At 41.1% G+C, this 16,606-nt stretch overlaps 1 protein-coding gene across 1 annotated transcript; it reads right to left on the reverse strand.

Moving 5' to 3' along the window:
* Window positions 1-2,606: 2,606 nt before the first annotated feature.
* pdgfbb (platelet-derived growth factor beta polypeptide b) lies at window positions 2,607-14,887 on the reverse strand. Its single transcript, XM_061700713.1, has 8 exons — window positions 14,285-14,887; window positions 8,508-8,604; window positions 7,461-7,517; window positions 6,066-6,259; window positions 5,788-5,976; window positions 4,925-5,693; window positions 3,866-4,017; window positions 2,607-3,789 (listed from the first exon to the last, which is right to left on the reverse strand). Exons 1-7 carry the CDS (start codon window positions 14,348-14,350, stop codon window positions 3,884-3,886), a joined length of 1,506 nt encoding a protein of 501 aa, XP_061556697.1. The 5' UTR covers window positions 14,351-14,887; the 3' UTR covers window positions 2,607-3,789; window positions 3,866-3,883.
* Between the last annotated feature and the right edge of the window lie 1,719 nt (window positions 14,888-16,606).

A 16,606-nucleotide genomic window follows, 5' to 3' on the forward strand; every position in this document is an offset into this window, starting at 1 on the left:
ACTGTACTTCTAAACAAACAATGTAATAAATGTGACGCATTGATGTTAAAGGAAAATCCGGGAACTTTCATGTGTGAGAAGATGTCAACATGTTCATGTGTTTGACCTTGCCCGTCATAAGGGAAGGGAAGGAACATTTTATTTGATGAGTGTTTTTTTTTGTTTTGTTTTTTTAAGAATTCCATCCTTTTTCAGCCTCCTGAAAAACAGTGACATTCCTGAGTCTCCCACTCAGCTTTAGGCCATTGTTCTCTGGAAGAGGAGGGTGCTTCAGTGGAGTGAGCGGATCCACTGATTGAGAGTGTTCCGGATCACGGTTGGTCGTCCGTGTACATCATGTCCCTGCGTCCGTTGCCGTACATAAAAACTGGAAAATAAAGGCACTGGAAGGTGTGGGGAGTGGGTGGTGTCACGCGGACGCTTGTGTAACCTCCTTTTGCAGCGCCTCTTGTTTCCTTGTCTGTGAGAATGTGGGCCAGGCTCAAACTGACAATTATAGCCAAAGTCTAGATGACCTCCTTAATGGCATTATTGTTAATGTTTTGTTTTTAAACACACTGACTTCCATAACACTGATTTATAAATCAGTAAAGTAATAGTCAAAGCCGATGGTTAAAAGAATGATCTATAATTGCAGGGTTAATAGCAGCTCTGCAAGATAGTGAGTTTGGATACCACTATTTCCTTTCTGATCCGATACTGAGTAAAATCCAAGCTGGTATCTGCAATATGGATCCGAGGTCTGTGATCTGCCTACTCGTTATGAGGCTCAACCCCGCTTTCTCTTTATCACGTCCTGGCTGATGGGCTTCTCGTCCTTTGTCTCCCATCCTACAGATTGTTGTTGGTTATAACCTGTCGGGCCATCTGATGTTCAGGATGTGTCTTCGTCACCTGTCGATGACCGTTTGTACTTTGTTGGTGGTGTTGTCGGTCACTCTCCATATTTCGGATCCATGTAGGAGGACTGCCTTGACATTGGTATGAATATCTCCATCTTAATATGGAAGGACAATCATAAATATAGTACTGTACTGTAATTCCATCCATCCATGTTATTCTGTTGAGGGTCGCAGGGAAGCTGGATCCATTCCCAGCTGACTATTATCGTGTGGTCGCGAGAGTCATGTAGCCACACTGTACGTTTTTCTTCTGGTGTGTAATAATTTTCAATGGACTCAATCTCACTCAAACAAAAAGGCCCCACAGTTCAGGACAGTTGTGTTATTTTTCTCACCAAACACTCATCACTTCCAAAATATTGGAATACAGCTAATACATTATTACTGATAAAGAGAATACGTAAATAATAGTCTTAATAAATTAATAAAATATTGACAAAAAGGAAACAATGATGTAGTAACGTTGTCATGGCACTTACTCAGCAGCCAATCAAATATCTGATTACCATCCAAAGAGGGCATGTTTGCCCATAATCTCTGAAAAACTATGATACTGTACTGTGATATATATATCCACAATACAGTATTCCACAATTCATTTATCTCTTTGGAATTTTCCACATTCATATGCAGTCTATCAGGGAATTTCACTTTTAAAGTTGTGACTTTTGCAACAAGATGCATTGCTTCTGCAACGTCTGGTTTTGTCTGCCCTGGATTATTCGATCTGCCACCGGTGCACGGAGCAGATGGAAAAAAAACGTCAGATGCAGCGCTCCCCCTTGGACTAAAATGTAGGTGTAAACCAGTGCATTAAATGATGGTTGATTCTATTTTTTCCAGTAGCTGTTCACTGGTTAGGTCTCAGTGTTGTTAAGACTCAACAAACCATATCATCCTTTAAGGTCACTTAGTCCGCTTTGAACCATCCTTGGTCCTGCGAGACACGCCCACATTGTCACAGTGCTTGACCCCTGTGTGTGTCCGAAATGAGCATGAACATGCTTCTCACAGTCAACAAGGCTCCACGCCTTTTTCCTCCTCCCCCTCCACCTCCTCCTCGCTCCTGTTTGAAGATTGCGGGGGTGTCGTGCGAGAGGACCACTGGCTTCCCGCCTCCATGATGAATTTGGAGACGGTCTGCTGTTTAAAAGTGTTATGTGTGTGTGAGATCGACAGTAGGGCCACATGGAGGAATACTGGCTGCACAAATGTACATTGAGGCTGAAGAGTCACATGTGTATAGCAGGGCAACACCTCAGTCAATGTGTCAAATTAAACATCATTTGGGACAATTTGTTTTGGACCAAAAAGGAGCGGATGATGACCGTGAAGCGCTAAAATCATGCTTGTGGCTATTGGGTGGGTGCGATGCAAACCACAAGGACAGTGTCAGAGTTCACCTACACATCGACCTCTCATGTAATCCCATATACTGTATTTTACTCAGGTTTAATGTAGCATTTAAAGATGTAAAGGGCCATTAGTAAGAAAAACACTGAGTTGCGCTGTGTGAGAGAATAATTTTAAGTGGAAACAGGCACACTTACTATGGCCTGCCATTTGATGGTATGCAATAAAAAGACAAAACAACACTATTTTTAGCACATGAGCTTTTTACCATGAGAAAATATCATTAGTTGTTTGTTTGTTTGTTTGTTTTCTCAAAACTCATAATAAAAGAGACAAAATCAGTAACAGTTGTAAGTTGACAAGTAGAACATACACACTTTTCAATAACTTATGTTTCTGATTACGGATTTTTAAACACAGAACAACAACAACAGTGTGTTTCTTCCTGCCATCACTGATGGGGACATGAACTACACAACACTACCTGACTCTTAATCATGTTCTGCAAATAAAAGGTCCACAGTGTACACAAACAAATCTGGACACTTTAACATGCTAAATTTGATGTTTGTGTGTGTATATATATATATATATATATATATATATACATTTTCTTTTTTTCTTTTTTTTTTAACTGAGGAATGTGATTGGTTCAACCAAAAAGTCACCAGTGGGAGATGGATGTTGCTTTCAAATAAAAGGAAGGGTTCTGACACACACTAAACAAACATAAAAAGCAAACACACACTTGGCATACAAACTCAACGCAACAATACACTGAAGGTTTAACCTTTTTGCAAAAAAAAAGAAAAAAAAATACAACTCAAAAAGTAACACACATTGTTCAGTTAGAACCCTGACTTGCATGACATTGTTACATGTGTTTTCAAAACTGGTGAAGAAGGTTAACCCTTAGTAGTAGTTGTGGTAAATAAATAATAATGTAAAAAGCAGAAAGGCCACAGGTGTAACATCATCCCCTGCTCACCTTTGTTTTGATTTGTCATGCTAATCACATCCGCTTAATTCCAGTGTTTGTGATGGATAAAATGGAATTAAATATGGTCGAGACGTATTCACTGTTTTCATTGGTAATTAAACGTTATCTTAGTCAACTTAACTTTGGTGTGCAGCCCTCTTACAATTCATATGTCATCAGTATAGTAGACCACAGCGTTGCATTTGGAAGTCTGCACTTTGTCTGCAGTCTTTCAGAAACTGACTTTGTCATTAAATGCCAATATTTATGTCAACATAGAAGTGCAATTTCTCTCTTCTGATCTCAAAACAAGCATCCATGTAGAGAAGTTACACGGATTTCTACAGTTCTGTTCAAATGCAGGAAATATGGCACACATTTTTGGCAAGTCTTTGGGTGCCACTTCCAACTTTTGCAGAAATGTTTTTTCTGCCTTCTTCTTCCCTTTTACTCCATCCAGGTGCAGTTATGGCTTCTTCAAACAATAGAGTCACTGAGGAGTAGTCACTTTTATTAAGACCTGGATTATCCATACTCCAAGTTCACCTTGTGCTCCTGAAAGTCCAAATACATGATTAGTAGCCTTTTTGTGAGTGAAAGACAAAACATCCGCAGAATTCTGTCAACTCACCTGGAATTCTGAAAGGGTTTACATTAGCATTGCTCTCATAGCTGCCTTGCTTATCCGTTTTCGATTCTTCCTCATCCTTCTCTTTGGATGTGCTGGAGGTCTGGGCCCTGCTGGATCTGTTGAACGTTGTTTGGTGGCCATTGGCGTTATCTCTGTGGGGACAAGAAATAATGTATGGATTATTTGTGTTACACCAAAAAAATGTGTGGTGGGGGGGCTTTCATGTACAGTATAACCGCATTTTGGAGCTTGAAAATGTAAAGAAAGTGTAAGTGTGTACAAACCAGTATGGAAGTGTGTCAGCCTTTTTCAAAAGCCTCTTTCACTCTGGCCATCTAAGCTATTGTCCCGTGTATAAGCTACCGATGTGCTATATATAGGAGGTTGAAGTTGACCCACAAATTCGCAAGCTTCTGAACCCAAATCAGAGGCATAACGGTCAGAAAGCCGCCAGCTGCGATCAGAGTATGTTAAACACCAGAGAGACCCACTTGTCCACGCCACTTTAACTTAAAGCAAGTGTCGTTGTCATGGTGATGTCACTACGCATCTAATTATGTTAATAGTGCAGCCAGCATCAGCTCTTTGAGCACGCACTTGTACCACAAAAGTCTTGCTTCGGTGAGTTCTGTCTGAAAAGAACAGGCAAATAAATGCCGGCTCTATTGTTACGCTTCTGATTACTGCAAATATTTAACTTTTTGCTTCTCCAGCAAAGTATGTGTTAATATTAGAAAATGTATGTATGGATCATAATAACTACTCTCGTAGCACTTTTCAAGGGACCCATTAACTATAGTGCTGTCCAAGGAGTGGTGTTACTTTTATTTGTCACACATTGGAGAGTTTTTAAAAGTGGTTTTAGGATTAGACTCGGGAGGATAAGCAGTTGGTGTGCAAGCATGTAGGCACTACACTGTAGTGTTTCTTTACCACTGGCCTGGTGAAAACTTTCAAGAATCCCATTACAAAAACTTTTTTTTTTACAGAGCCATGAAATTGTTCCCTAATACACAAAATAAAGTATGCTACTTGGGGGAGCAGTGAACTCTGTTGTACCTGGCCACGGTGCCGTTGTTGTTTGCAAGTAAGGATGTCTGCTACGTAGGAGGCGTTGCTCCTCCTCTCGTTTCTTTTGCTGTTGTTTTAGTATCTCCTTCTCTTGGTCCAACCTCTTGTGAAGCAGGAACAGCTCTTTTCTCTCCTCCTCTAACCTTTGCTGTGCAATCTGCAGAATTCTCACCTCCTCTGGAGTCTTGTTGTCTCTCCGCCTGGTCTGTTCCCGAGGGTCCGGGTTGGGTTCTTTGGTGGGTCTGAACCTGCTCCCAAACCTGCCAATGGCTTCCTCAATTGAACTCCACTTGGTTTGAGGTTTTTGAGTGACAGGCTTTGGAAATGCAGATTTTTCTTCCTGCCTAGATGGACTGTGTATTTGTGTACCTTCATTCCTGCCCTTTGGTCCATCAATAATCATTCCTTCAAGATTGATGAGCCCCACATTATCTTCTAACATTTTAGCCATGCCAACATGAGCCACTGAAGACAGAGTCTTGTTTCCTTCTGACATCCTTTCTTTGGTCTCCTTATTCTCCCTTTGGGTTTTAGTCTGCAGGAACCCTGTGGAGTTGTGTGTCCAGTGTGGGCCAATGAGAACAGACTCTTCAGGTAGAGATGATTCCTCTGCAGCCAGACTGTAGCCTTCGCCAGGCTCAGTGAACGTGTCTCCTCTGGAGCTCCAGTGTTGCTCCAGGAGGTCCACCAGGAGGGAACCCTGGTTCTGCTTCAGTTCATCCCACTGATGTAGCTCATCCTTGGTGTGCACCTTGACCTTGACCGTAAAAGTCAAAACAATCTTGTATTGAGTACTGAGTGATGCAATGGGCTTGAACAATATATATATATATTTTTTTAATGTACAGTACCTGTCTGTGTCCTTGGCTGAGCGTCTGGTTGCGATACTGGTCCTTGTGGCCGTGATGCCGGCGAGAGGATTTTCTCTTCAGTAGCTGCTGTCTTGGCATAGGCTGACATCGGCACTCCACGTGGTCCATTACTGACACCACCGCTTTAGCATAAGTGGGTCTTTTATTTATGTATTCAATCTTCATGACCTACAGAAGATGAGACGATTTACCCTTAATGATCTTACTTACACCTTGAGCAGACATGTATGATCGGTATGTACAGTGTGGTTGCTTGCCTGCAGATATCTGGTGTGTGTGACAAAAGGGACGCACTGCAGGCTTTTGGTGTTACAGCAACCAGAGCAACGCTGAACCTCAACGCATGGCGGCCATAGCAGGAAGTTAGCGTTGCTTCGATCTAACATTGCCCTGGTGACCTCCACTACCTCTGTGCGAACTTTACACACAGCCTGCTGGGCTGGCTGAGCAACTGAGGAAGGAGACCAAGACAATTGTGAGCCTGATAACTGACATTAGAATTAACATGAGGATAACTTATATTAATAACACTAGTTTGTTCAGTTGGATTCTGAAGATAATTGAGATGTTATTCTTACATAAGCGCATCAAATATATATATCCAGAAATTAATTCAAATCAGGAATGAATTTCTGGATATATATATATATATATATATATATATATATATATATAAAATGACATCATCCTCATTTCATATTAGACAGGATATTCCACAAGGCAACAAACCCATAACAATGAAAACAACCAAAGCAGCAAAAAACAAGTGATTATAATCTTGTCGTTCTACTTTCCATTGAACTTTTCTGCTGAATCAAACAATACCTGTTCCTTCTAAAATGAATGAATTGGGCTTTTAAAAAAAAAAAAAAAAAAACCTGAAACATCCATTCCTGCTGCTTTGGGTTGACTTGACCTATTTCCATACAATGTTTTTTTTTTTATTTTTATTTTTTTTTGCCAATCACTGGTGGTGTATTTAATGAGTGACATGTAGACTACAAGCCACAGAAGATGTAATGCGTGCCGAGTAATGAAATCTTGAAAAAAGAGGACGTGCACCATACAGTATTTCATTCCAGTCTGTCACTATTATTGTTGTTATTATCATTAGTTGCATCAGACCAAACCTATGCCAATATGAGAGGATAGAAAGTAGTTGTAGGAAAATAAAGCTTTCATCAGGATTAACATATGGTTTAATGCAAGGTCATTATTCTCCTCATGCTGGAGGGAATCCTTCATCGTGCACCAACTGTTGGAGACTGACACTGACCACTTAAGACATCTGTTTTATCATAGATTGCCAAAAAAGGTTAATGGGAATGATTTTAGGATGTCACTAAGACCAAAATTGTCACATTAATCACTGGCCGGAGAGGCGGCCTAATGAAGATGGAGTACGTTTACATTCATGAGGAAAATCAGGAATCCTCCATGCCAGCACTCCAACGTCCTACTAACACGGTTGTGTGTGCATTTATCATGACATGCACATAGACACATTATCAGACATGTCTTTTCTGGCTTCTTTTTTGACAGGCTTGGGTATGAGAAAAGTCATGCTATGTGATATATTCCTTTGGTAGAGGTTATAGCCGACCAATTTTTCACAAGTGACACGTTTAAAAAAGGGGGCGCAGGGTGCTTACCCAGGCTTCTTGGTAGTCTGTGACCTCCATTTACTGCTGAGTTTCCCTCCTCCTCATCTGAGACAAAGCAGTAAACACATACAGCCTGTGATTAATGCAAACATCCCAAATAATTGACCACTTTTCATGTTTATTGTGTGGATTTCTCTCCCTGGTCTCCCTGCTTGTTCTTCTTTAAAATGTTAGCTATTCTGAGTTATTGCTACACCAGTAAGTGTGTTCTTTGTCCCACTTGACAAGTTGTCAGTATGGCAGGATCGTGCATTTTCAACATTGTCTTCAATATCTCGGTGAATAATACATGCATCTTAAAGACCAAATTCAGGCAAATGCAGGAGATGGGTAGCTTCGAAGGCGTACAATTTGGTGCAGGTCCACATGGGGATGGTTTGGTTTTGGTGGAGGTCTGCACTCTCCTGTGTGAGGTTCTGGTTTTATATTAGTGGTTGAACAACTAAATGGTTTTTTTTTTTGTCGTCGACTATAATGTGATGAAAGTTGAGCCGAAGTCGATTAATCGATGTCATTATTTTTTTCAGCACAATACAGCATGCCCCAACTAATTTTGCGCCACAAAGCACACATAAACACTTGAAAGCCCTCAGTACATTGGCCGATTGGAAGACAAAATGCCAAAAACGTTATTTGCGAGTGGTTGACTTCAAGCGTAAAGCCAATGCAGAGTTGTGAAGTTGACTACTGTACTAATCAATTCAACCCTTATTTTATTTGCAACAACGTTTGATCACATGAATCCAATTGACTGTGCTGTCTTTGTTGACTTAACATAGTTTTGCATGTCTTTGTAATAGTTAATTAACAGATATTTGTTCATCTTTTTAATCCATACAGCATCATGCAATCCTCCATGCAGTGTGCGAGGGGGAAAAGACAAAACATTCATTAAATTTTTTCCTACAATATGATTGGGGTAAAACACAAATGTGTGACATATTTTCTTCAACATGTATCCATTTATTATTAAAACTGTGGTAAAATGATCACATGTATGCAGAACGAATTGAATTCAAATGAGCAGTTCTTTACCTACGGAATCAGTGAGCAGAAGAAGCTGAAGATCTTCAATGGACGAGATGGGACTGTTTCTAACCAGCTCCACCAGGGCTGCAGGAAGTGGACCCCCCTGAAAAAACACACACAAAAAAAAAAAACATGAATAGAATTTTTTTTTTATTCACGGTTAGTTAACAGGGTTGGGATAAATCAGTACTGGAACCCATTGCATTTGGGTGTGGATGCATAGAAATGTGTGAATCCAGGAATGTTATTGTTAACACTGTGAAAAGGCATTTTAGACATTTCCCTTAATTTTTCAGGTAGTAGCCTCTTTTCAGGGCAAGTACCAACATAGGCAATTTAAACAAGTCAAAATGGACACCACACAACTCACTATATTGTACAATAGAAATGGGTTTTTTTCATTGAATTTGCATTGTGAAGAAAAATAGATGCATGTGCAGGAGGTGATACTTGAAGGTGTTGAATTTGGTGTTGATCCAAATAAGGGTTTCTTTCAACATTTTCACAAGTTAATGATAAAATAACACTCGATGAATCCTTGTATTTAACTAAATGCAACACACCACATTGTAATCATGAGCTGACTGTGGGTTTAACCCCCCCACACCCCCCTCCCCCTCCCTCAGTCATTATTGGGCAAGGGGGGTGACAGTGGTGGAGGTAGGGGGGTGAGTATTAACCAAAGCAGACACACAATGGTCACTAAGAACGGGTTGAATGACTATTGGCGTTGTGTCTTCTCATCTGCTAACATTTAGGGGTCAAAGGAGCCAGGAAGGAGCCAGGAAGTGGGGGAAGGAGTGATACAGAGAGAAGAGGAGAAGAGAAGGGAGGCAGGCACATGTCAAAAAGGAGGGATAATAGATGAATAAAAGACGGGTTAGAATGGACAAGGATCAGACATGGGGTTGGGACACTTGCTCGCACTGGTTCAAATGCTCTGTGGACGCTTTGCCATAACACACATGCAGCCAGTGAAAATGATCTTCAGAGTGTGCCAAGTGCATCATGAGACAACTCAGGAGAGATATGAATGTAATAAAAGTTTTTGAAACTACTGTTTGTGTTCTCAAAAATCTGAAAATTGTCATTTTCCATTCAGTTCAATATATTTGTAATAAGTCATGCAATGTCAATGGTATATTACATTTTAGTCTTACTTGAAAGTGCATTCGAAATAATATATGTTAACAAAATATGGCCTAGAAAGTCTTTATCGGATAAAATGAGTTGTTTTTAGTACAGCACTTCTTCCGTGCTGCAAGACTCAATTTTTAATCCTGTTGTTAATTTATGGTAAATGGTCCAGCACAAACATAATACCTTTGGGATAATACTTATTTTTATTGTCTGACACTTTCAACACAACAGAATGCAAATAGCTGTAAAATGTCCTGTATGTACAGTATAAGCATGTGTGAGAGTCCATCTGAAATCTGGAGAATTTAACAAATTCCTCTAGAAAGCAGGTTTCAGCCAAAGGAAGCAACCATCCGTGCATGAGCGAGTATTTCGACCGGGCCCGTACTACTATAGGCCTTTTCCTGCATTGTTGGTTGCCATTTCAGAGTCTCCAACAGCCCGGCCGGGAAATGCCTGCTGTAATTCCGCTCCCATCTCTGTTGTAGAGCTGCAGATGCCCCAAAGGAGTCATCATTAGTTCCTTTCCTCGCCAACAGAGCGAACCTGCTTGCTTGGATAATTGTGTCTGATGTTAATTATAGGACGTGACCCTTTTTTCCACAGCCCTGCCTGCTGTCATGAAATGTAATTGTAAGCAGTGTTTAGAAATGTATTTCTAAACGCTTGGCTTCTGTTAAACAAACCTGATGTCAAAAAAATAAATAAAAATGCGCAGTATTGATTTATGCAACTTAAATCTATACAGGAAATAATAGCATTCAGTATGTCCGGTATTTAGGAGGGATGCGCACACTCATAACACAAAGAGAGTTGTGTATTAGAATTGGTTCATTAGGTCGGATTTCTGTAAAAGAAGCAATATGGTAGCGCCTCAAAAGCGAAGTGACATTCATTTGAGAGAAAAGGTTCGTTGGTCAACTGATGATTGTAAACTAAATATCTGAAGTGGACACCGTCTTGTGAAATCTGGGTCATTGAATGGTTAGCTACCGATGAAAGAGACAATACATTAGTTAAACAAAAACAAATGCTAATAATCTACAATAACAAATGTCAATTCTGTATAATGGAGCCTCAATCCATCCATTTCATGTGACCTTGACTTAAGTTCAAAAATAGTTTCCATTATAAAAATGATACTCAAATGCAGGATCAATTATATATTATTGATGACACAGTTATTAGGGTTCCTACACTGAACATATTACATAGGTGAGGGAAAGAAGTGTAACCCCCTCAAGCTGTTGTTACACATCAAGTCCATTAACAAACACAGTGAAGCTCAGCTTCTGGTTAAAGGATGAACTTTACTTATTTTAAATGGCATCATGCAAATGGGAATGTCGGTGCAGCACGCCAAAAAGGCTAGCACAGTACAAACCTTCCCTAGCTCTTTGAAGTGGAGCTACATCAAAAACAAATGTCATTACATATTAGTGCATGTATAGCAAAATCACACTGTTACTGTTGCACTGATTCCTGGTGTAGCACTACACTACTAGCGATTAAACATTTATGTCGTTTTACCGTTATACGCCCTGAGGTCAACCATAACTACGATGTGGCCCGCGACCAAAACAAAGTTTTACACCCCTGCCATTGTGCATCAGTGTTGGTGAATGTGACTGTGACCGCAGAACCAGAAATTAAACTTAAATAGAGATCCCCTAATCAGGTAGACTCGAGTGGGCCGCCTCTCTGGAGCGTCTACTGGACGTATTGAGGAATGCCAGGTACGTCTGCAGGGGAGGAGCACGATCGTCTAATCGTATGTAATTATGGCGGGAGGGAGGGAGGGAGGGAAAGAGGGCTTGGTTGTGTCTCAGCACACGTGGGATTTTTCACAAGTGGTCACTGAAATTAAAACTAATTGCATGTGTGTGATACATCACAGACATGTGACTTGGATGTGTTTATTTTAATGAATGGAGTCACCAATCGCAGGACACTTAGACAAACAACCGTTTAAACTCACATTCACATCTATGGACAATTTCGCATCTTCAGCATGTTTTGGGAATGAGGGTGGAAGCAGGAGTACCTGGGGAAAACCTCAGCGAGCATGGGGGGGGGACATACAAACGCCACACAGGAGAGTTGAGTTTTGAACCCAGAGCATGTGGTTTTCTTATTATTCCCCAGCTTGTTTTTATTGCAATTAATGGCAGCACCCCCACTCAACAGCTTCATTTAAAAATATATATATATATTTTGTCCAAAAGTTTAGATGTTCCAAAATCTTTTTTGCTTTTTGGGGAAAGGGTCAATAGCGAGCTCATGGATAGCAAAATAATGACGCCGCGATGTTGTCAAAGTATTTGCTCTGATGTCATCACTATGCCGCTCACAGCCCCCAGAAGGCGTACTTGCACAGTGTCTGGATATTGTTATTATATGCAATGATATATTATTATAATTTAGGGGAAATTATCATCTATGATGCGGTGCACTTGTACACCACAGCAAACTACAACCATAGTAATCATAATTAAATTTTTGTTTTTTTACAAACAGGAAATTGAATCCCTATGTGACAATGTCAGTTACTATTTTGTTTGTGGAGTTTTTTATTGGATCAAATGCAGGTGTTTCGAATTTTGGGGCTAGTGTATGTGTAAATGTGTGTTTTCCCTTTGGCGGTCGCTTGTTGAAATAAATGGAACTGACTGGCCACACAACACTGTGTGTGACTTGAAGCCATTTTGATGATAATAATGATGTTTGAAGTTTGCATATATGCCTTATTCCAACTTTCAAAGTTCAACTCTGGGGATTCCCACTTGTATACATCAAAGTCCTTTTAACTTACGCCCATGAGGCTGCCTGTCAAAATTGAGGTTTCCTTTAAATGTGCTGCCTACAGAAGGCATAAAAAACAGCCATTGATGTCAGGGGTTTGCAAGTTATCCATCACATACAGGTATATATATATATATATATATATATATATATATATATTATTGTTTCACCTTTATTTCAGGCACTTTGGAAGGAAATGACGAATTGAGCCATTTGTTCTCGCATGCAATCATACAGATTCATCTTTAAAACCCCAGAAGACTTTACTAATTCCGTTGTATGTTTTATCTGATGCTCCTTCCAGGGAACAAGTGACTTCAGCCCTCCTGAGTGAGGATAACGACCCCAAACTGTGACATGTTTCAAAGTCTTTTAATCCCATTTACATTTACGACTGCTTGTTCAGTTGTCAGGAAATATGATTTCATAGTGTAACACTGAAACAGACTTAATGTCAATTACTATTCATTCCTGTTCAGCACTGGGTAGTGTAGTGGTACATGCCGTCGTAACAGCAACTGTTCATCCCTATTCCACTCTGAAATGTTTTGCCTTACCTGTGCATGTGAGACAAATGCATCCTGTCGTTTTTTTTTTTTTTTTTTTTTTTTTTTTTTATACAGGTCTTTGCATGATTCAACATCCTCAGTGTGTTATGCGAATAGATTTGTATTGTAGCGTCACGTGACACATGAATGTGAATAGCTTGTCATCTTCAGGGCTAGTATTCCGAACACTATGTGAAGTTGTCTGGCATTGTTAAAAGTAACATAATATAATTTCCTGGTTGCAATCCAAACACATGTTCATTTTATAATGGAGTTACAGTGTGTGTGTGAGAGAGAGCGAGCAAGAGAGAGAGATACAGCTCACTGATTTGTGGTAGTTTCACATCTGGAGCAGCAGCATCTAAATGCACCATGTGGTGCATTCAGGGAGCCTATCATGGTGCACTCACAGCTTATTGCCTCCTCACCCACAGAAGACGACGTATACGTGCACGTGCACGTGCCTGCCCCTGAGCAATCCTTCTTATAGGCACTTAATGGCAGGAATAACTGTTTACCTCGCCAAGCAGCCCTCTTTGAAGTGAGACTTTTATTATCCAGCAGGTGCTCTTGGGTGATTCAGGGGAGAGAGAGAGAGAGAGAGAGAGAGAGAGAGAGAGAGAGAGAGAGAGAGAGAGAGAAAACATTCCCTTGCATCTAATGAACGTATACTGTTGAAAGGTACATCAAGGTTGAAACGGTACATCATCATCAGCCCTTCACGATGTGGCAAACTATATCAGTAAACTAGTTTATATGGTGCCAATGCAGTAATACATTGTATAGCCTTTGCTGCAGGCCTTTCAGTATATCACATTTGACAGTCAGGCTGTTCACATATATGAAATGTAGACTTACTGGCCACAGAAATTGGCTACACATAAAATGCTCAGCTGTTTCCAGTGGTGTAACCTTTCATGCTACTCAATAGTAAAATGACCAAATGACTTCTTAATATTGCCATAGTATTGCTAATATGTTGCAGTCCGCTCCACATCTAAATAATCTAAACTACTGCACCGCATTTCGTCTTTCTAATTTGATATATATTTTGTGTTAGGGTTATTTGTTACTAAACGGCGTTTCGATCCTTCTTCTGTTGACAATAAGAAATGGTTGAACATGATGCTTTGTAAACTTGACGAACAATAACACCTGATGTTCAAGCAACGCCTCAACATTTTTTCCCGCAACTCTTGCCACCTCCCGTGGTGCGAGTGTACCTAATCGAGTGTCCGACACACGCGCGTGTACGGCGTGAAAAGTCGCTGCAACTGCGAGATGCGCACTCACCTCGGCCGCGCCAAGTCGCACGCACGTCGCCAGTAACGCGAGCAGCAGCTGCACGGTGGAGCTCATCTTGCTGCCCAGCCTGGAGCTTCTGCGACGGGCCGAGCATTTATGGAGGCTCCGGAGGCCCGCTGTCCTCGGCCGGCGGGGACACTGGCTCTCCCGACCCGGACAGTACGCGGCTCTCTCCCTGCGGAGCGCGCCCCGAGCTGTCTTCGCACGGTGACGTCAGCTATCCAGAGGTCGAAGATGAGGTTGTAGAAGGCAGTCCGCCGTCACCTGATTTTGTCCCCCCCAAAAAACTTGATTTAATCCGCATAGATCAGCAGCTTCAGATTGCTGTGTGCGCCAGACTGATGCGCGCCTGCGGTAGTCCCCCAAAAAAGTTCCAAGCACCACAACAATCCGGCGTGATCCACGCTTTGAAAAGTAGCCTACTAATTCTAATAGTCATTCAAAGTGCTCCAATTGTTATCCCCCCCACCCCAAATAAAATCTTGTTTTTCTTTGAACGTGATCCAGCAAGAGGTCCTGTCCTGGCAGCTTGCGGTCCTTTGGGTGCTGGTTCTGCTTCTCAGGAGGTCGGAGAGGCCTGATGAGTGCGATGGGCTCGAGCGCACTTCCAAGACTCTGCTGTTGGTCCGCTCAACATCGTTCTCTCCCGCCCCCTGCCTCAGGAATGGCTCATCATCTGCATATTAGCACAAGGCAACACACCACTTGCCGCAATAGTTCCCCAAATCATTGTACGCACATCCTTTACACTTTGATTCTCCTTCTGCAATATGAAATGAAACAAGGAACACAATTATAAGTCACATTAGGTTGAAGGCTTCTCTTTATTTGTCTCCCATAGGGAGAAACTTGTCTTGGCACAAATACCAATAATCATACACCACATAAGTGGTAGGAAGGAAATAAGTTGGCGTTTTCTGGTCTCTATACTTTTGTGTTCTGACAACTTTTTACTTTTGCTTCCCACTTCTGAAAACCGATTCATTATCTGTACTTTCTACTTCTTTCTAGTGTTGGGAACCATAAACCGATGCGACCGGATATCCGTTCGTAAAGGCGAGAAATACGACTGTATGGGTAGCAGGCTCCATAATCGATACAAAATCGGCGAGGAATCATTAGATACATCGGTTGGAGGGCTGTGGACCGGATATCCCGAGGCTAGGAATCGGTTGCCTGAGGTTTTACAATTTTCTTCTCTTAAAACAAGTGCGAGAGCTCTCGCACTGTGCGCAGTGGACGTAATGTTATGCTTAAGACCGAAAACAGCAGTGGTGGGCACTACCGACGCTAGCATTCACAGATGCTACATTTCCCCCCGGGAATTGCAGAAGAATGCAACGTAACGTTACGTAGCTAATCACACGTTCGGCGCCAAATGTGCGCCGCAGATTGTAAACATTCAGACAATACGGCAAAGGTGGGTACGTCTCAGCAATTCCCACGGGCTACACGACTCAGCAAACTAATGTTTCTTCTCGAGCCAATTCAGTCCACTTATACTTTGCGACCCCAAGAAGAAACTACAGAGAGGACACACAGCCAGCTATGTCCCGAAGCCAATCGCCATTCGAGCTAAGATCGTCGTCACGACTTTAAAGTTCAAAAAGTCACTCAGCAAGCAGTACAATTGTTAAAAAAAAAAAAAAAAAAAAAGCCTCGTGTATGTGCAGTGGCACTCGTAGCTTGTATGTTACTGTGTGCTAAACCCCGCTTAGCTCTTAACTATTGTTTGTTTGTGCAGATTATTTTCTCTACAAAATCAATTGTTGTGATCTATTCAAATAATTATTTTGATATTTTAAAATATACTGCGATAGGCTGCCCCTCGCCCAAAGCTAGCTGGGATAGGCTCTAGCGCATCCCGCGGTACAGAAAATGAATGAATGAATTTCAAAATATAGATATGTAATGTTTTTTTTTTGTTTTTGTTTTTTCACAGTGCCATAAAGCACAAATTGTCAGAGACAAGTGATCGTTCACATGTTTGCAAAAAAGGATTAGACAAATGTCACTTTATCGAATTGGGTTAAGTCCAGTCAACTCAAGGTTCTTTAGGATTAACGTTTACGTCAGCAAATGTTTACTATTGCATTGCAAATCGAATCATATCAAATAATCGTATCGCTCCCATCCTGAACTGTATCGTATCGTTCCGCCCTTAAAGATATCGTTATTGAATCGAATTGTAACCAGTGTATCTAGGTATGTATCGAATCGGCCTCGTGCCAGAGATTCCCAACCCTACTTCTGTCAAAATAGGCTTGTTATATCTTTCAACCTCTGCGGATGACAACAAAACATAAAAAG

This window comes from Phycodurus eques, chromosome 16 (assembly GCF_024500275.1).
Source record: "Phycodurus eques isolate BA_2022a chromosome 16, UOR_Pequ_1.1, whole genome shotgun sequence".
Taxonomy (NCBI): domain Eukaryota; kingdom Metazoa; phylum Chordata; class Actinopteri; order Syngnathiformes; family Syngnathidae; genus Phycodurus; species Phycodurus eques.